General features: G+C 39.0%; 1 protein-coding gene across 7 annotated transcripts in view; it reads right to left on the bottom strand.

The window, feature by feature from the left end:
* The window catches only part of PHF20 (PHD finger protein 20), a 72,104-nt gene that overhangs the window by 21,058 nt on the left and 28,912 nt on the right, over nt 1-22,134 (bottom strand). For 3 of the 7 annotated variants that reach the window (XM_058814497.1, XM_058814499.1, XM_058814498.1), the window contains 4 exons: nt 15,399-15,674; nt 6,906-7,085; nt 3,143-3,241; nt 1,415-1,576 (listed from right to left, as the gene is read on the bottom strand). In XM_058814497.1, coding sequence (XP_058670480.1) covers nt 1,415-1,576; nt 3,143-3,241; nt 6,906-7,085; nt 15,399-15,674 — 717 coding nt within the window. The remainder of the gene's footprint in view (nt 1-1,414; nt 1,577-3,142; nt 3,242-6,905; nt 7,086-15,398; nt 15,675-22,134) is intronic. The other 4 variants (XM_058814500.1, XM_058814501.1, XM_058814502.1 and 1 more) reach the window with 3 other exon arrangements.

Below are 22,134 nucleotides of genomic sequence, written 5' to 3'. Positions count from 1 at the left end.
AGTATAACTACTTTCATCATTTAGCTCATAGAACGCAAAAACAGAACTAATGGTCTGTGGCATAAACTGTATTTTTTGGGGAAGCACCTGTTGTCAAAGGGTGAGAACCCAACACTATAGTTTATTTTCATGTTTAAAAGTTCTGTTCCACCTCTGAACTAGGACACTCTTTCCTAAAGTACAGTGGAAGTGACGGGATGGGCACACTGCACTTCCACATTACACAAGTTTCACTTTTGTTTACACCAGATCTTGTTTATCTAGGCACAAATTCTGCAGATGCAAAAAGTAACAAAACAATTTGAAAAGGACGAAATAAAATTATTTCTGGTATTTTTCACTACTTTCAATATCTATCAACTGACCAAAAGAAGTCTGAGCAACTGATGGCCAAGCTACTGAACTGTATGTCATACGGTTGATATACTCCAGAAACACAACTGCTCAGATTGCAAAACGTGTTTCAAGACATTACCACTATCTGCACTTCAGTAGTTTTTAACGTTTCCTGTTTCACTTATAAAGGGGAATTTAATGAAGCTAAAATTTACTTTTGTCTAAAAACAAAGAAAGTTATGCAAAACAACAACAAACTAGCAACAAAAACAAAACCCCCCAAACAAACAGAAACAAAAACACTCAAAACAAGCTCAAACTGTTCCCAACAATGTATCTGTACAAAAAATATATCTGACATTCTTGTATAGAATCGAGCTGTCTTATATTTTCTATTTCCTTCATATCTGTGACTTTTAAGAAGAGAAAAATCAAACATTTATCTTTTTTATTGTACCAGCTTGTATCAGTAAGTAGTAACACGGAGCAAGACATTGAGAATAATGAAAGCTGGTACACAGCAGCCAGATTTTCAAGGGTTGTGTGTATGAAGTACTATGAAGAAGACATCAATAAACAGTACTCAAGAGCTTCTCATATGAAGCTCAGAAAGTCATTATAAGCATATTCATTCTGTATCGATACAACTACACATCACTACACCCAATGGTCTCTTGAACACAGCAAGCTCGCAAAACACCCACTTTTATCTCTGAAGGAGTTCTTACATTGTAGAAACTTTTGGAAATATGAAAAAATTAAGTTGCAACATAGTTATTTTAGGAGTTAATAAGGCACTGAAAAAAAACCCCGCAAAATGAGTTTGATTTCTGAGATAAGGGCAACAGTCTTGAGGTGTGTATGAAAGTAAAGCCAAAGTAAAAAGCAGCAACATCAAGCTCAGGCAAATGAACTGGGTCCAGTCTTGTCAAGCAGGGCGAAAGAAATACACACAGCCCTGAGTAAGAATAGCCAAATTTATACAATAAGAACCAGTTTTCAAATATGTTAGTGCTGTTCACATATTTACTGGTAATGAAAGACGGAACTAGAAAGCCAGAGAGGAGAGTCATCTCACCATTTGCTTTTGATCTTCCCTTATGCTGTCCAGAATCAGTGCAGTGAAGCAAGGTGCTTGGGTGAGCAAATGATTTACTTGAAGAATTAGATTTTGTGATAACTGATTTTTCAGGTGAAAGCTCTTGTGAGATATCTGTGTTCTCCCCAGTGCCCGAATACCCTGTAAAATTGTAGTAAATCATTAAAAATCTATGGTCAAAAAAAGTTGACAGAAGAAACAGCACCATGCATGCCCACAGCAGAAATGTGTAACTCACTGAGCCAGTTCCCAGTATGCTGGAGCTCTGGGACTGCATGATGCTGCTGCAAGACGCGCAAGCTTTCCAGAGGCAAGAAGGTATTTTCTGAACCAGACAATTTTATGCTGCTCAGTCACTGTTTACTGCTGTCAGAAGTGACAAAGGTCTAAGTGACCAGCCTTTCCAGGCCAACTATTCTTCAGACTGAGTAGGTGTACAAATACCTTTGCTTTACAAGCACTTTCACACAAGCACCACTAGCTGGAGACCTCCCCCTCACATCCCACTCTTACTCACATGAGGTTATACACATTCCCTAATCTCACAGACTTCAAAGTGTATAGAAAGCACTTGCTTTCCTAGTCTATGTATGGAACAGAATGCACAGATGGACAAGCCCAGACTAAGAGTGTGGGAAGAAAACACCTTGAATAGCTCCCCTGTGAGGCCTACATTGGATATAAATCAAGGCTGGCTGAAGTTACAAGCAGCACTCTCCAGCTACCTGGAAAAAATCTTCACAGCTCTGGACTGAATTCCCGTAAGGAAACATCAAAAAAAGGCATGCAACATCTTAAAACCCAATGATAGACTGACAGGTGGCTTGTGGGGACTTGGTGCATAAATCTACAGATTATATCTACAGAGGCACCATACAATCAGAAATTCATTAAAATTATTTGTTGCAGTACAATTCTAAGTGACTTGGCCTATGGTTCTTCCAATCCACTCTCTTGATAGCTTGCCCTATTCATGGCAGCAATCAGAGAATTTTCTATCTCAGAAACTCCTCCTTAGGGAGATCTAGTTTCACAAACAATGCCTAGCAGACTGAAGTATGCTGTATCCCCATCAATAACAGAGGATGTTGTCACACTTGATCCTTTAACGTTTCAAACAAATTTTCCAGAATCGGCTGTGTTTTCAGTAGCGAAGAATCCATTACCTCTAACACCTGGGCCTCTGTCTCAAATTCAAAGCTTGAAGTGGCCCCAGGAAAGCATTCCCAAGCCTCCACAGACAAAACCAAGAATACACGTTGCTACTACAGCCATTTTAATGTAGTGCAACAGCATGTTATGAGACATGAAAGAGCGACACAGCTGGAGTTTAGACTTTAAACTGGGCATTAACTAAATCTCTACAGAATTTCTTTAAGAAAGAAATTAAGGCTGTGACAGGTTTAATTGGGCTCATTGTTACAGCCCACTCCCCCTCAAAGTGAAAGTGTAAGAAATAATAAGGTTAACAGCAGAAAAACAGGACTCAAAGTTTGCAAACTCCAGCATTCATAAAGCAGTCCCAGAGTACACAGGGCATCTGCACTCTCTTAATTGGGCAAAGCCTGCATAGAGGCACACTTATTAAGGGAAAGCCTGACTTATACACTGACATTCATTTAGGAGTGACATTTATTCTGTGCCATTACAAGCACTATTACAAAAGAATGAAGCCAGTTTCATCTACAGAAGAAAAATGAACTTTACCAGGCTTAGATCTCTTTTTCTTTTTTTTCTTTTTCTTTGACTTGGATCTTTCATAGTCTTTGGATTTTTTTTCTTTGTTCTTCTCATGTCCTTTAACAACTGAAATTAGACAAAATTCCAAATTAGTTTTAAAAAATATATACATTTATTCTACTTCATAATGTTCTTAAAAGCCTCCCATTCTTTTGGACAATCAAGGCCAGTTCCCTGAATAAAACAAAACAAAACAATAAACCCAAGAAGAAGAAAACTTACTTTTAAGAATTCCCCGGCTCTCAATTGGAATAATCTATTTTAAGTCCTAATTTGACTGTCCCATAACAAAATATAAGCATCATGTAGGAGAAATGAAATGTACAGCACTGCCCACTTATTATTTACATGCTTCAGAGATCATAAAAACAACTGAGGGATTCGTTATGTCCACTTTTTAAATTATGATGACTGGACATTTCACTAGCACTGTAACAGAACAAAACCCTAAACTTCAGTTCAGTTCCCCAATCAAATATTTTATTTATATTGAAAATGGAGTAAAAATGGTTCAGCTGGCTTTAACTACTCTCTCAACATCCGTTCTCCATTCTATTTTTATGGGATTAAAAACACACCATAATTATGAATGACTGACAGCTGTCAATTAAGTCTATCCTCAAAGCATGCTTCCAGAGCATGCACAATTCAGTATAAGCCTATTGCAAGGGCATGCACACAAATCCCTGCTTTCCAGACCCCAGTGCTTGGTTACATCCTATCTTTCAGATTTAGGTCCCAGCACACAATTTCTAGATACTTATGCAGCTCCTTATGTAAATTACCCTGACTCAGAGATTAATCAATGCCTATTATGGAAGGATGTCTTGTATCTCAAAATGGCTCTGCTCTCAGAGTGCTTGGCTGATTAGACACTCACCATCCCATTCAGAAACCTATTTCAATGTCAGATGATAGAGATCTGAATAAGCACTTGAAGACAGTGTATACTGCAAGAAATCTTCACTTGCACAAACCATTTGAGAACCCTAGGTTGTCTGTAACCATTTATAAAGTAAACCAGCAATACCAGCATATTATATCAACCCCTTTCACACATCAACAGTAAAGTCCCCAATTCATCGGCTGAGTACTTATGGCACAAACAGTTCAGTGAGAAACTGCAAATGGCAGTCACATTTAATCTGCTCTGGTAAGCATGCAGGACAAGCTTAATAGCTTGTCCTCAGGAGACTCTTTAGCTCTGCATGTGCCCATCTCTCTGAGTCCTCAAAGATTTCCTGCTACTTTGCTATTTCTGTGCCCCTCTTAGCATGAGGTTAGCAAAGGCACCTCAGGGAGCTCACCCACATGGCCATACCAGGCACCTGGCAGCAGGACTGGCAGCACAAAAGTCACCTTGTTCCACCTCTCGGTGTTGAGGGATTATTAAATTAAAAATAAATTTAAAATTTAAAAATAAATTCAATTTAAAATAAATTAAAAAAACCAAAACAAAAAACAGGAAAAGAAAAGGTGCATATTCAAGTGTCAAACACAGTGCCTCCAACCTCCTTCTTACTTTCATCTGTTCTCATCTCTTGTACTTCCAATGGTCAGGATCCTCTTGGTACCATTCCCTTCTCTTTGCTCACAGAGATGCAAGAAAGTTCTACCATTTTATTCTTCCACAAGGGGCAAAGAGAGAATAACTGAGCTCAACAGAGGTAGGAAAATTTTCCTTATTTTCATTTGAAAATTCAAATTCACATGATCAGATTACTGGATTTGTTTGAAGATATCCAAGGCACATGGGAAGCTTCCTCAACCACTATCAAAATATTCAAGATAAATATGAAAGAAACTGTCACCTTATCCACCTTGCCCCCGTAAGCTTCCCCATATGTCTTAAAATCTGAAAAAAAATCTAAATATTTGCAAACTTCTTTGTGGAGCTATCTTCTGAAATGCACAGCAGTTAATGCATGTCTCCATGAAAAAAAAAAATCTTCAAAGAACAAGTATTTGAGTATTATACTAGAATCTTCCAAAACTAGGTACTAAACAATCTCATTGTTTAAAGCTGTTTCTTCTAAGTACTCTGAAGTGTAATGAATTTTCACTGACATAAGACCAGACAGAGAGACTTATCTAGGTTATAAGCATCCTCACAGATTCACATAATCAAACAGAAAGATAAACTGAGAAACATAATCCTAGAAATTAAGCACAAAAAACCTACATTTTTAATGGTTTGGGGTTTTTTTGAAAAGACAGAGGATTTCAACTTCCTTGAATGGCAGAGACTCATAAGAACTGGGATGAGTGCTCACCATCCTCCATCACATCACCACTGTGAAAGCTCATTATAATCTCTAAATGCCACACTTGCACATAGGACACATCCCACTGAGTGAGGAACGGTGAGGAGATACTGATGGGCCTCATTCAGACCTTCCTACAAGGAAGGGCAGCGAGGGATGCACAAGAATAAACAAGATGCTAAGTACTGTCTGTCTGCTATGATCAACAGGACACCACAGACACAGGCAGCTAAGGAGGTGATCTCCAGGACACAGAGCATCTGTCACAGATACAGCAGCCTAACCTCAGATTTTGTTTGTGTTTTCCTCATCACTGCGACTCAAGTTCTTTCTTACTGAAAGAAAGTGGTCACGCAGTAATCTAGAAGTATGTTTGGAATGATTTATATATTATTTCTATACATACAAAATATTATTATTAATATGTATTGTTTCTATGAACATATGTGTGTGTGTACATACATCCCCCCGTCCCATCTGGCTGTTACCCACGGATACTACAGCAGATTTCAGCACAAACAGAGTTTACATGATACCACTGAACAGTCAAAGTCATGAAATTCTTCAGAGATGTCTAGTAGCAATTGCTGACTACAAGAAGTGGTCAAGTGCTACTGAAAATAACCCCATACAAAACATATCACCCTAGGTCATCGTGCCTCATGCCCACCCCCATCCACCTCTTTCAAGTTTAGGTATCTCAGTAGGTACAAGATTACTTAAAATATTTAATGATTTGGGCAACCAGGAGTTTAACAGAATTAAGACCTACAACCTTTTAATGACCTTTAATACTTTAGTACTTTTTACATCCTATAAATATTACCAACTGACTGGGCAGAATAAACCTTAGTGCAGAGAGCATGAAAACTTACAACATTACATTGAAAAAACACTGCTTACATTTCATGCCATACATTTTTACAAAATTACTCTCTCTAAATGAAGGTGTGAAAAACAACCACTCACTTAAAAAAATTTAAAGGGTTTATCAAACCTTGACAAAAATACAACAAAGACTAGGTAAAACCAGGCCTGGGAACTACCCTCATGGCTGCCCACCACATGTCTGGCTCATCTTCAAGGTGGATGCTTCACCTTTTGTATCTCTAGCCTCTCCTAGAGCCTCGTCAGTCAACTCCTTCCTTACGATCCAGTGGTGGAAGTCACTTTCTTACATTCTGATTGGAGGTCAAGTGTTGCCATAGTAACAAGCCAACCTTCCCAAATCCCTGGATTACTAAGACCATCCAATGCTAACACATACCAGGGGGAGCACATCGCAGTCACATAACTATACATTTAGAAAACTTTTTTTACCATATATATATAATGTTTACCCCTTAATTGTGAGAACCAGCCATTTACTCATCTATAAAAAAGGTATACAGAATATTATCAGTTCCTTACAATGTTTAAAACTTTCTCAAGACTTTTTCCTTTCCATGTTAAACCAAAAGCCGTACCATGTTGAACTTTTTCTCTTTCCCGAGGTCTCCGCAGTGCTCTTGCTATGTGGTTCCTGGTTTGGTCTCTAACAGAATGTCGGTGACTATTTAGTGCACTTACAGGAGTTGAAGTTCTTCTCTTTTCTACTTTTTCATCTCTATATGGGGTACTCCTGAGGGTTATGTGTAGAGGAGCATCTACAAACAGAACAAAGACCAAGTCCAAGCTTTAAATACTTTCCAAAGTCAGTCTATTTCAGCAGCAGCAGCTCTGACAGACCACGTGGAATGTTTCTGATCAGACGTTGCTCAACTCAGTCCTAGCCCTAAAATGCCAAAACCACCAATGTTTTTGGTGGATTTGCTGATGAGCTTTTCTTTCAAAAATAAACAAGGGATGTCCACGCATTCCCAAATCTCTATTCTTCCAGAAAAACTGTGACTTTTTTTTTTTTGAGAAAAGATGAAAACAGAAACAGTTCAGTTCAGCAGAGACACAGGTTGGGTCATTTTTATTAGCTCCTTCAAGAGAAAACATGCCCAGTTGGTTTCATTAGAGGAACCACAGCCAGTTCTCCTAAGTGTGCTTTGTAACCTACACAGAAGTGGCATAAAGCAGCTCTGCACATATAAGGAAGAACAGTTTTTAAATACGTACCACTGAAACAACAGTGTTTCAATGAAGAGTGAGATGCAAGAATTCAGAACCCCTACCTGAAATTCATAAAAATCTTAAGAAGCAGACATGGCTTCATATGAGATTACAATTTTATTTAAATTAAGTCAAACTGCTTCATCCTCCTAACTGCAAGTAGCAACTCCTCCTGAAAAGACTCCTGGACACAGAAAGAGAGCAGTGAAGGTGATAAAAGCTAAAGCTGCATGGCAGATAGGACAGTGGACCGAACAAGACCAGTTGCCATTTTGTTTTGGAGTATTACATCAAGTATCCTGGTCAATGAGACCCAGTAGCTAAAGTGACAGGATGCTGACATTTATCAAAAATATCTGGTTCTATCATCATATGCATCTCAAAAGTTCAGAGGATAAGAAAGGCAACTTGTTTCTCATGTGAAGATTAACATGCCATACTTAGACACCTTTAATAGAACAATTCTGAGCAGAACCTGAAAGTGACTGAAAAGGGAAAGAGTCCCAGAGGGCACACTTAGGAGAAGAAACTAGATCAAGCACCCTGCCCTGATCAACATTTCAAGCTGAAGAAATAGCAAGGCACATTAAAAGATATCATTGTTAGAGCTTTCAGAATCACATGGATCTCTTCAAGCAAAACAAACTCCAAGAGGCAGAAATCTGATGACATTTTCCCTGGTCCTCTCTCTCTAGGAAGTTGGAGCTGAAAGGAAAAAAAAAATTCCAAACAAAAAAAAGAAAAGCCACTTGTAATTACTTCCACAACCAAACTTATCTTCTAGTCTACTGCCCTAGTGATCTACAGCAGCCACAAAACACAGAAATTAAACCAAAACCCAATTACCACACAAGATCCTCTAAAAGATGCCTTTTGTCCAGACAGGCAATTTTTTGGGTAATTTTTTGCTTGGTTGGGGTTTTTGGCGCTTTATTTACTTTATTTACTTGTTTGTCTTTAAGTCTATATTTACTTCCTGCTCCTCTGAGGACTCCCATGACTAGGGGTCAAGATATCATCAGTTCAAACGACAAAACCAAAGGAAGAAAAGTTTCAGATGAAAACTTTTCCCACAGTACACAGTAGCTGAGAACTAAGATTCAGGTACTACATAGTCTCTTTGGGAACACCAGCACACTAATAAAATTTATGAAATGCAAATGGTGCATTTCAGTACAGGGTGAAAAGTCACACAAACAATATTTTCTGCAGCTTTCCTGTCTACTCTGCAATAATTTTCCAAAATATTTACAGAACACCACATCAGCGAAACTCAAAATTACAATACAAAAATCCGTACACACCTTACAGCCTTCATTTAGGCCTCCTAACTTTCTCTTGCCCAACAGCTCAACTCAATCCCATGAATTAACACTTTAGAACACCACAGCCACCTTGATCCTAGCAGTCTGCAACAGCACAAGGCCTCTTAGCTTCCTGTGGGCTGACACAGATGCACACAGGACCTTGGTGGAGCAAAACTGTATTTTATGTCCACTGGGTTTTTGTAGCTTTGTGAGATTTAACTTCAAGGAGATTTTTGCCAAGAATACATGCTGTCTTTTATGACACACAGGTTAATCTATTTCTGTAAGATTTCTCAGCAAGCGGTAACATTGTCCTGGGGGAGGGGTCATGGTACTCTATCATACACTGGATGCTTTTCTTTTTTTTTTCCCCAGTAACAGACACAAATATGCTAGGTTTTGAAACATCTTTGTTCCGTTGAAAAGAAAGTTTAGAGGGTCTACAAGATCTCTGAGCACTCTGAATACATTTTAGAAGTTGTGAATAAGTTTGAGATGATGAGATTAAACCTGGAAATTTATCTTAAACTTTCGAGACAGCAAATATTAAAACTGGTGCCATGGAGATACAAGCTTACATGCCTTCCACACTAAAGTGTTCTTTTTCCTCTTCATTTGGTAGTATAACTCAGGTCAGTTTATAAAATCATTCCCGAAAGAACAAAGAACAATTATTCATAACAAACACAACTAAGACCTTATATTTAGGCATGTGACTTTAAAACTTGCACATTTCTCACATTTGGATTTTCTGCATTAGTACCGCCTGCAGAGTTGTGCCACCTGTTTCCAGTCTCTGGTCTCCCCAAGCCAACCTTAACCCTCCAGAAGGTTTCCTACTCCTCTGCCTCCACCCAGTCACAGAGCATTGGGCTGTGAGGCTGCAGTGACAGCAGGACCATGCTCATAGAGATTCCTATGAGGAGTACACAGGGGATCCCTAAGTGTTTCCTAAAGCTGCTTGTGCAGGCTCCATGAAGACACATACAACACCTGTGTCCCACCTCAGGGAAACCACAAAAGCACAAAAAGCCTCCCTGACACCCTGGACAATGTCACTTTCATTGTCCTTGAACAGTAATGTTGTGATTAAAGGTCAAAGCAGATTAATTTCCAGCTCAGATGACGCTGAATATCACTAACAGGACAGGAGGGATGTTCACTGATACTGGAGATGAACAGGATTGCTGATTAACTGCCTCCAGCCTTCTTCCATGGAGTTCTTTCAGGCCTCTCTCTCCTAAGCCTGGAAGAAGTATCCTCTGTCATACCAAGAGCTGACCCAGAAGCTGTGAAGGATCTTAGAAACACATACAAACCCAAAATGTGAAATTACCTCAACTATGCAGAAACCACACAGACAGAGCTTTAGAAAACTTACTACTAAACACATCGAGGTTCAGTGACAGACAAGGCAGTAGCTTTCTGTCCCCTGGAACCCTGATGTAGGACCCCAGGTAAGAAGATAACTCAGCATTCACAGGAAGCAGAGACTGCATTCCCAAGTATGTGAATCAGACAAAGGTACCATCCACAGCTGTGAGATCATTTGCTGGGAACTTCCAGTGGTATTTTCAAGAACTGAGAGACCATGTTTCATTTTGACTTACAGCCACTCCCCAGAAACCAAATGCAGTACTGTCTTGATAAGCCAAATACAACTAGCAACTCCACAAACACAGAGGGTGTTTATGCAGATCTTCCCTGGCTCCAAGGAAAAAGCCCACATTTGTAGATCACCATGCCCACCCACTGCCTAGCAAAGAGGCATGAGTCAGCCAGAATCAAGAGAATATAGGAAAGTTTCCCAAAGGATTAATCTTACAATCACTACACAACAGGCCAGAGGTTTGCCTGTGAACAGCTGTTAGAGACAATCAGATGCCTGAAATATTTTAAGATGTCAAAACAAGTTTGCCAACTCCACTCACACACAATTCAGCTCTCATCAGTAACACAAGTAAGGACAAAATACCTATTTTTTTTACTCATGTAAAGAATTCATGGATGGAGTCGTTTATACACTAACAGGACATATGGTGATTAACTCTGAGTAGGCAGAATTTTCTAAAAATGAGGTTATGTGAAAGAATTTAAATCTACTGACAAAACGTTTTTTCTTTCTTTAAGTGATTTATATGGACTCCACAGTAAGGACATATTTTTTACAGTAGGCAAACTAAAAATTGCAGGTCTCTTCCTTTGGTTTCTTCCTCATGGCAAGGAACACAGGAGAGCCAAGAGTGGGAGCGACTTGCCAGACTGAGGCTACTGTACTACACCCACACTCCAAATCAAAGCCTAATACTGTACAGTGCTTTTGAAGTTCCAAAACTGACTTTGGCTCCATTATTACCAAAACTCCTGAGAGGGGCTAAACTGTGTCCTAGGAGTCAATGGGTATCAACTCATGAGATCGTTGTCAGTACAATTGTACTGACACCAGTACTAAGCAGTTATTAAGAGCACACAAATCACCTCAGATGGCACTTCCATTATCAACTCCCCTACTTGTTCATGAGGTTTGTGTCTCCTGAGAAATGTTCAGCATCCAGCAAGTACAGAGCTTCACCACAGTATGACATGGGGACACATCAGCTGTGCAAGCACGCAAGTCTTGACTGTTGGATTTCAGAACATATGTTCAGCCCAAAGGCATTAACTATATGTTAGCAAATCTCCAAATGGACAGATTTCACTAAAAAAATGAGTCACCAAGACAGAAAAACTCCAAGTCAAGATGTCAAAATTGTGACTTGCAGGTAACAAAGAAAGAAATGAAACTATGCCTCATGCCCTTGGAGCGGTCTAGGTCAGGAAAAAAACATTTTTATAGGTCAGGAAACAACCATCTTTATTAAGAAAAATCTTTTGCAAGCACTTGATACAAAATAACATGGATGGACAGACAGACATATCTGAAAGAGACAACTGATACCTTCAGAGAAAATTGTTTACAGTGTCTGCAGGGTACAAGTCACAGTATGGGATGATGTACTTTAACAGTAAACTAAGGGGTTCTGCAGCAAAAGAGAAGGGACCACAAAGAAAGAAACCTGTCTTAAGATTAATGTATATGGGCACAGAATTCAGTTTTACTTAAGAGTTGGACTTGATGATCCTTGTGGGTCCCTTCCAACTAAGAATGCAGTAATAAAAAAAATGGAGTACAGATTCACAGAACAATCAATAAGCAGCTGACATAAATTGTCACAGATACCAATTATTCTCATAGAGCATCTCTTCTTGAGCTAGCACAAAATCTAAGCAACTCTTTCATCTAAGACCAACACTGAAGTCATCTGCAGCCCAGACTCAAAAAGCCTCTTTTAGGCTTAAACATCCACATATATTTTCTACAGATCTCAATTCTCCTAACAGAGGCCTGCAGGTGGCTCTGCAATGGACCTGAGGTATAATGCAGCCTGAGAGCTGAGGGCAGGTATACCTGCATCTCCTCTAGCCCAGAGGGACATAACATCAACTGCCTTCTTCTGTGTAAGGACAACTATTTCCTGAAGACCAAAAGCAGCAACAACTCAAGGAGGTAAGTATTGTAACATGCACTCGGGGGAAGAGCTGTTTCATCATAATGACCTCATACTACTTTCTGATAAATTTAAGAAAGGTATTGCCTGAACATATCCAGTAGCCATGAAATCCTAGTCATTCTGTTTAGGCATATTCTGTAAGGCATATGTAAAATACAAGCTGGAGGCAATGGCAGTACCTTCCTCTCTGCTCAGAGCAACTACAGAATTTAGAGACCTACCAGTCAATTTTGCTACTGCAAAGGCAAGATCCTTCTTTGGAAAGAGGGGGAGACAGTTCAAATCAGTCCCACACTAACCTTTCCCACTCACTCCAGCTTTGATTCTAATGTCAAGTAACACAACTTACATATGGGAAATTTTAAAGCAACTATATTTGAATTGTTCTTTCCCAAATTTAACAACATGGTCACTGAAGACCACTTACATCCATCTTCTTTTCTCTGTGTCAAAATTTTAATTTTAAGCACTGTAAAGAAAAGGTTTTGCAACTGTTCTTAATTTTATACGTTCCCCTACAACTTTAGAAGCAGTAAGTATTTTCACTTTAAATCCAGCACCAGACAACCCCCACCATTTATTTTATGTGCAGCATAAAGAGTAAGGAGTTCCAGAGGTCTAAAATAAAACTTGTGAGACAAGTGTGACAAAGCTCCTAAAGCAAGAGCATCTTAAATTTTATAGAATAACAAAAATCATGATTGCTGAAATTTTTATCTGTTAGAAATTGCCACCTTTTCTTAAGCACTAAAATCAACCTAATATAGTGAAGTACAAGAAAATCACATTTGTACCAAAAGGTAAAATGATTTAAATATATTCTTTTTAAACAGGAGATTTTTTGCTCACGAAAGGATAGTAAAGATGAAAATATACCCATCACATACCAGACTGAATTATGGATTCAAAAGCTTTCACTCTAAGTAGTACCTCCTGAAAAGCCTTTTGAAAAGGTGGCATAAGTGCTCAGTAGACAGAAGGTCTTGCCTAGAAGACAGGCTTTCTATAGATGCCATTTGGGCAAAGAACAGAACTTCAAATACAACCTCAAAGTAAGAGCTCATGAATCTCATGAACTCTGCTTTCAACTGTGTAGCACCAGCAAACTAACATCAGAGTCATAAAGAACACATTGAGTTGGAAAACAATGGCACTTAGTATCAGACATATAACTAATATATAACGACATTGTCTTTCCTCATCAAGAAAAAATGTACTATAGCTCCACAACAGCAGGCTTCAACTGTGAAGGTGACTTGAGAACTTTACACCCCACCTGCCCCCCCAATCACCTTGATGCAAAGTTCAACTGCTGTGAGCACACCCCAGGCACTCCGTGCAGAGAGCTGCTATGGAGTACATAATGGAAATGATCCAGGTGAAAAGCATCCATCCACAAATGGGGAATTAGAGGGGTGGAGGCTTAAAAAAAGCAAATACAGTTACACCTCAACTCCACAAGGAATTACTTGCAAGTGATGATGGTGCATCTGACTGTATGCACTTGGAGGAAAGGATAAATGGAAGGGTCAAGATCTTGAATCACTAGTCAGTGCATTCAAGACAATCACAACAAAACAACTGCTCAAATCAAAAAGAATTACACAGTTCAAAAGAGCCAAATAGAAGTCTGGTTATTGAAAAGTCCATGACATGCACAAAGCCTGTTTTGATCAATTTGCAGCTGTCAGCAGCCAGTCTTCACACCATGCCTATCTCAGGTATGTTTCTCCAGGCAACACTTGGGTTCAATTAAGCTGCATACAGAGTACAATACATACAAATCATTACATCCTAATGTATTCCTAATCCAAGATTATGCCTTTGCATTATTTAAAGATACAGAAATATTTGGGGTTCATATGTAGTTACAGTGTGTAAAGTCACACTTATCTTGCTAGGAACAAGCAGTAGCACCTCAAATGAAAACTCATTTTCTAGACTCTTAAGAAAAGCAGCCACAAAGCAAAGCAAGGCAGGATATATCCTCCTGTAGTGAGCTAGAGTTCTGTGAGCAACTTGCAATACTTTGTAGGTCTTAAACAACGTATTAACAAAAGATGAACAGCAAAGACAAAAGACGTTAGGGAATTCAGCAAGGAGAAAGATGGGTTTTATAAAAAAGGCTCAATGAGAAGACAGACATGACTACTTTTACAGACTTGAAGTACACAGCAACATCAGTCCACAAGCGCCAAGTCTGGACAGGTTACCAACAACCACTGCAGTTAACACTAGACCTAGACTGCCACTCTGGTGTCATGCCAGGCAGAGAGTGCTTCAGAGAATGAGGGTGAAGCAGAAGTGAATGTGATTTTGCAGACTGCAAAGCAGTTAAAACTTACTGGTTAGCCAAAAAAAAAAAAAAAAAAAAAAAAGTAAGTTTTTATCCCTTTCCACTGACCATCTGTTGTGTGAAGATCTTTTTCAAGCACAGCTGAAACAACTGCACTCGTAAATACTATGATTTTTCATGACATAGAATAGTAAATACTGCAGAAAATCACACTGGATTTCCAGCCGGGTATGTGCTTGAAGGCAGTAAAGTACAGATAAGTAAAGTCAGAATCTAAAGATAAGGAAGAAATGGGAGAGAACTGGAGGTAGCCAAACCGTTCCCTAATATAGAAAAGGACAGAGGTCTCCAATGAATACGATTTATAAGCCAGGAGAAAAATAAAAATCAAGTCAGAAATTCAGGGAAATGGGGTTTTTAAAAGGGAACAGAAGTTTAATATGCAAGTGAGCTGCTACAGAAAAATAAGAGAAGCTGCACAGTGGGATCTTTACCAGAAAATGATCTTGAATTCTAGAAGAAACATCTTCATATCTTTCTACAACATGATGTGCACACATATTATGCTGCTTCTCCACACAGGAACATGCTAAGACACAGCCCTGAAAGAGACTCCTTCATCCCAAAAGAAAACTGATTTCTGGTATTTTCTGTCTGTCCTGACTGCTGCTGTTTAAAAAAGAAAGAGATCAATACCATACTTACACAGTGAACCAGCTGTGGTCCGTCCTCTTTTTGACCTTTCTTGATTAGCTTTTTCAGAAGCCAAAGAAGCTCTGGTTTGAATATTTCTTGTTACAGGGTTCTGCTGTTCTGCAGCCTTCTCCACTCCATGAAAGTATTTCATGTGATAATGCAATAACTTGGCTTTGCGGAAGGATTTTGAACAGTCCAAGAACTTGCATCTAAACTTGTGATCTTGGTCAACAGTTGCAGCTTTTTTTGATGCAAGAAAATCTGTTCTCCTACAAGGTTTTGTTACTGTAAGAACAAAACAGACAAATTGCCCCATGCATATGCTATATTTACCAAATGGTTTCCTAAACTTCAACAGCAAAAAGAAGCATGCATTCACACACATTAGCTATGAAATGCTAGAAATAAAATGTTAATGCCTTATCTGCCTTCAAGATTACTAACTTTAAAGGGAAAACTCTACCCCAGATTGCTCATAAATCCAGTTGTCATGACACCACTGTTTTTATGAATAAGTTAAAACATTTTGTTTCCCTGAGTCCTTGCCCAACAGCTGATCTCACTGTATAGTGCTCCTGAAGATAGAAGACTGAATCACAGAGAGATTACATCCCTATGTCCAAATAATAAAAATTATTTGTTCACAACTATTCACATCTCTGGTGAAAGCAAGAAAACCGTTCTGCTTCTCTGCTTACAATTATTTTGCTACCTGCTTTCTGGGTGCACAGTTTTGCCACCAAAGCCTGGTTATTTCCAAAGACAATAGAAGCAATATGTTAGAACATTTTAAAAGTAGAATTGAAATTTATTTCAATTTTTAAGTAGCAATGAAACACAAAATTGCTTGCATCTGTTACAAAATGTTCCCTATGAGCTATACTTAGTTAGTTTCTCAAAAAAGTAAGGAAAGCCTAAAGATTCAAATGTAAGAACATTTTAAGGCACCTATTCCAAAGAGCACTGGTCTGCAACCCAGGGCTGTATCTATCATGAATTTCAGGAACTTTTAGTTCATATTTTTTCTAAGAAACATACAAAATAAACATTTTGAACTAAATCAGATTACTGTCACCAGTATCTGTACTCAATACAACACAGGAGAGGGAAAAATGAGGAAACAGATCTAAACAGATCTACACAATTATCCATCACTAATACACACACAGCATCCAAAAATCCCTCTCCAGCTAGAAGACAATGGAAAGGAGGTATCATTTTAAAAAATTCCAGCTTGCAATTTTGTTTTGCCAGTACTAAAGTGTTATTTCCATCTTTACAAGAGTTTTTGACTTTCAGGATTAAGAAAACAGTGTTTAACTGCAAGACCCAAACCTAGCAACCATGACTAAAACTGAAGGGATGCAGCACACGAGTAAAAATTAAGACACTGTATTAGAAGTAGCTGTAAGCAGGAGACAAAAGTACCCAGAAACATTATGAACAAGAATAAGGTTTTCCTGTAAGTGCAGTAAGGCTTTGAACAGAAGGAGTGTTAAAGGCAGTGCCAACATGATCCTGGAGTAAAAACACGGTACAGCTTGTTTCCAAGTTTTCAGCATGCAGTAACAAAAATGGTGTTACTGAGCAGCAGATTAAATATTGTCACAGTGCAGAGAAGCATCCGAAACATGTATATTCTGAGGCACATCCAGCCTTTAAGTACTGTGTACAAACAAATCTCTAACACAGAGAAAACACAACTAATTGTACCCTAATGCATAGGGAAAGATTAAGTCATATGCAACACCAAGCTGGTTAAAAGAAGGAATACGCAATGAAATTGGAGAACAAAATAGTACAAAGAAAAACACTAGTTTTGCATGTTTCACAGTGGTAATGACCAGGAGGAAGACACTTTGGCATAGCCACATTAAGAACATGCTGACAGGAACATCAATAAGACTGCAGCAAAGCCAGACCCACACTTGCAGAATGATGAAGCTTGCCAATACCAAAATCAAAATATACTGCAGACCATCAAAAGCTGCATTCAGGAAGAATGAAAAAGTATTTCAGGAAGGCTCAGTGCAATGGCCTGTGGGTTTAGTTAAAGCAAACATAGAAAGGTTCTCTTGACTCTAAATGAAAAAAACCAGCATTTGGGACTACAGATGCTGAGAACTTGTTACTACTTAATAACCAACATGAAGCTGGAAAACAACTGGAACAACTGCAGCAGAAGGGAGTAATGGGGTCCAAAGACCTAACAAAAAAACATTACAAAGATGACAAGGGAAACTATTACACCATCACACAACTGTCAGGATGAGGCCCCACATCCAAGCTCAGACCACTTGTTCTGCCCACTGAGCTGGACAGATTCTGGAGAAGATAGAGGGAATGGCTTCTAACTGATCGGCTACAAGTTAGAAAATGAAAGGATTGTATTAGCTAAAGTTAGAAATAGGGATAACAAAGACATGGGGCAAAGGGAAAGGAAGCAGACAAAAAACTTACTGCAGTGTGCAAAAAGAATGTATTCAGACTAATAAAAATATAGATGATCCCACAGAATTTGAAACAAAGCTTCAATCATTCCCATCACTACATTTTCCTTCTTTACAAGGAGCACAATAGAACTCCCTGTCACCCAGGCACAGTAGGAAACCGACAACCAATGCTGCCACCCAGGGTAGCCTCTGGAGAGTCCTTGCTCCAGACACTCTGAAAATAACATCCTACACCAACACCTAAAGGGGCAGCTACCGTCCTTACACACAGAATTTTTGCTCACAACATATGACACTAAAATTGGTTTCTAGAGAAACAAGTTTGGTGTATTGTCTTCAGATTTTCAGGCAACTGCCTTTACAGAGCAGCTTGGTGGCTATTTTCTATGAGTACAGAGGAAAATGAATGGTAAATTGACACCTGCTATTTCTCTCATTATTATAATCAAAATTCAAACTCTTCACCCGCTTTTCAGTCAGCCATTACAACATTAAGCACAGATACTCATGGTCAAACATCACTGTGTCCTTTAAGCTTCACTACAGAGCAAAACATTCCTTCAGTGTTCCCATCAGCAACCATTCTCACTTTTCACTGGGCTGAATTGTCCAAGGGTCAAGCTATGACCATGTTCAGCAGTAAGTTCACTGTAAAATGCACAGCGTGAAGTTTCCAAGTCCACCAGAGGTGTTTTTACACCATTACCAGTTCTCTCTTTGACATGACTCCTGCTGGGACAGGAGTATTTGGCAGCAGCATTGTACCTTGACTGAAGGTCTGCCATCCTGTGGCACCTCCTGCAACATCCTGGTAAACAATCCAAGAAGCAGTAGTGCAAAGAACTCTTTCCATTTTTCCCCACTTAAAGATGGCTTTACTGCAGTTTCGAGCTATTAGACTTCCACATACAACTGCTGGCTAAAATGAGGAGACCTTCACTTTCTATTTCCTGGTCTCCAAAGAAATACTAAGTGAAAATTAAATTATTTCTTCACTTGCTGTTTAATTTAACACATTGGAACTCTCTAAAACTCATGTTCTTTGACACATTATCTTCATGACAGGTCATGGTAACAAACACTCTTGTGCTGACAGTTTTCACACTGCCCTTTGGACCACTTCACACTGGGCAGTGTCCTCACTAATTACTTATTTCATTCAACTTATTTCTTCTGAAATCTTGTGCTGTTTTTTCCTGAGCTCACCAAGTGTTTCATCATTTCAGCTCTCAAATTACATTTCTTCCTTTATTTTCCAAAGCCCTCACAATATCTCAGTTGTGAAACAAAAACCATCTCGCTTAATTGCTCTTCTCAAGCTAATTTAGGCAAGGACAGCATCCAAGAATTTCCAGTGCATCCAGAATCCACAGAAGCAGATGCCTGGTGTAAGAAATACATAACAGCATCAATAATCACTGATCATTACATATTTATAAACTTATGGGGTTTTGAGCTCTAACATTACCTGGCATTGCAAGAACTACTCAAGACAGTATTTCTTATGGCACTCCACTCACCAGTTTCCCCCTTTGCTGGAAATAAATTGGTACCAATAAAAGCAGCCTGCAGTGGGTAGTAAAGTACATAAGCCTTGCAGTGCACCACTCACACCTCAACTTACCTTTGGAGGGGCCAGGTGGGGGGGATGTGAAGGCTTTACCTGTACTTTGACCTGTAACTGAAACACTACAATCAGGCTGAGGTGCTCCACCCTAGGGAGCTTTAGGTGAGCAGGGCACAATGCACTCACTTACCTACCGTATCTTGTTGGGCTCAAAAATACAACTTTCACACTACCGTGAAGGGATTAAAGCCTACTGAGGTGAGCTGCAGGAGAAACAGCAGCTCCTTCAAACTGATGAAAAGGGCTTATGCTTCTCCCTAACTGAAACCCAAAGCTAACAGAACGAAATCAGAAAAGCAGGTGAAAGTATAAGGCAAATAGAATCCCTGATGCATGTCTATGCAAATAAATAATAATTTCAAGAGTGCTAGCAAATACAACTACAAACAGGATAGTGCATGTGTGCAAAGCAAAGGCAGCTCACCTTTAAATTTAAAGGAATTTTTAAGAGTAAATTCATAAGAACAGCTATGAAATGCTTGTTTTCAGATGTATGCAGACCTTTAACTGGCTGCAAAAATTTGCCAACTGACTGTTACATATTTTTTGGAAAGACAGCTTGATTTAGCTAAATTCTGATCACCACTTCTGGTCCCTTTGTCATCAGAGGTGCCAAAAGCCAGGAGAACAGGATTCTAATCTTTCAGGACATGTAATTATTCAGAATTTTGGTGAAGCTTTTTAAAGAGGAACTTCATTTTTGACAAACAGTGCTATATTGCCCTTTCAGAACATGTTACATTTTAAAACATCTCAGTCATAGGAAGACTCCAGACTGTTTGCTGTTATAAATGTCTGCAACCACTATTAATCTTGAATCATCTACCAACCAGTGACTAGAAAAATATCCTTTAAAAGGACTACTTGTGTCCTTAAAAATTCCTGATATTCAAATGCTATAAAAATAACCTTCTTCCTAAGGATCATGCAACATAAAATTTGTACTACCAGAATGTACTACTCAACAATGCCAAAATAACACTAACAAATCACACTGAGGGAAACACAGGTTTTACAGTATTCTCCTACAGGAAGATAATTCATTCTCATTTAGTGACTAGATTTGAAGTCTACAGACAAATTATAATGGTAATACTGGGTTACAATACTGCCTTTGTTCTACATATGCAAAGCTACCAATGACTAACTTCCATGCTGTACTTCATGGGAATCTCACATGCAACAGACACCCTCTTCTCCCACACAGACCACCTACTCTCAAACAATGTACTCTGCCCCCTGCCCAAGACCCAAATCTCTTTCAAACGCATGGGAGACTAATGAACATAACTGACACACAGTTATTCTATCTGGAGCCTATCTGTTCCCTTGATAATCATCCATAAATTATTTAATTCAGCTCCCAGTCTCCAACACCAGCTATTTTTAGGACCGCATGCCTGGGCTCTGCAACATATCTACCCCTCCATAAGAGGAGAAGCCATTGGAGATTTTCAGAGGTATTTTCAGATCCCACCTAGAGGCGCTTGTCACTGTCAAGCTGCTACACACACACCACCACCAGGTAAAATACCAAGCCCTGCTGCTCCCCCATCAAGCAACTCATCAGCACTGGGGTGTACCAGTACAATCCCACAACTAAGACAGAGCACAGAGAAGGAAACACAGATCCACTTTTAACTACAAAATATTTATCTGTGATAGAATATATGAATTTTCTAAAACTGCTTATTAATAACATTTTTAATGTTGGTTAAGTATGGAAATGTAGACTTTTGAGTGCTGGATTTCAGGTGACAGTATTTCCTCCAACACCCTGCATAGTTTTTATCACCAATCCTTTAAAAACACCTGCTTGCCACATCTGGATGTCCACTGAGGTGCATGTCTGATTTCTAATGTTAACTGAAACAATATTCAATTAAATAAAATCCAGACTCAGAAGTGTGTATTTTTACCTAAAAAACAGTGTTGTACTTCAGATCAGAATGCAATGTGAATGAATATTCCCAAATTAATCTAGCTTGCTCAAGTCCTGACAAAAGAGCCAGGAACAAGAGTGCACAAACCCTATCAGAGCCTTTGGGCAGGTGTTAGCCAAGCCCTGCTCCCACAGCTTTGCTGCTTGTATCCACTGAAGCAAGCTCAGGCCACATCCCACACATTCCATTAATGTGAATGACACTACACACACAAATATTAAACAATCAGTTGGAATTCTCCAGAGATTAAACCCAAATTACAAATGCTCAGCAACACCTGAAGGAGACCAACATCAAAAGAGCTCATATTTCTAAATAGTGTAAATGCATACATTTTCATTTACACATCCAACCAAACTGAAGAGGTCAGTTCCTTCCAGCACTGAGGGTACCCATTAGTGGAAAGGGAGAGGACATGTGACTTGAACAGTTACACCCAAGTGAGTGAGAGAAAGTAAGTGCAAACAAGAGGTAAATTTAAAATAACCAACAAACAACACACAGTTTACTCCAGCAATGCTGAGAAATCGTAAATCTCTCCAAGTGCTCTGTTACACTTAAAATTAAACTTGTTAAATTGAGCATAAACTAGAAAATATGTACTTCAAGTTTCCCTAGTTAGCTGTAGATCCAAAGATGAAAGTTATGAGAAATAATCACAGGACAGCACCATGTTTTGACAGTCTACTATCTGCACAGGAAATTTTAATTTGAAAAGGCAA

This window comes from Ammospiza caudacuta, chromosome 15 (genome assembly GCF_027887145.1).
Source record: "Ammospiza caudacuta isolate bAmmCau1 chromosome 15, bAmmCau1.pri, whole genome shotgun sequence".
NCBI lineage: Eukaryota > Metazoa > Chordata > Aves > Passeriformes > Passerellidae > Ammospiza > Ammospiza caudacuta.
Note: the sequence above shows the minus strand (reverse complement) of the source record. Positions and strands in the feature narration are given on the sequence as shown.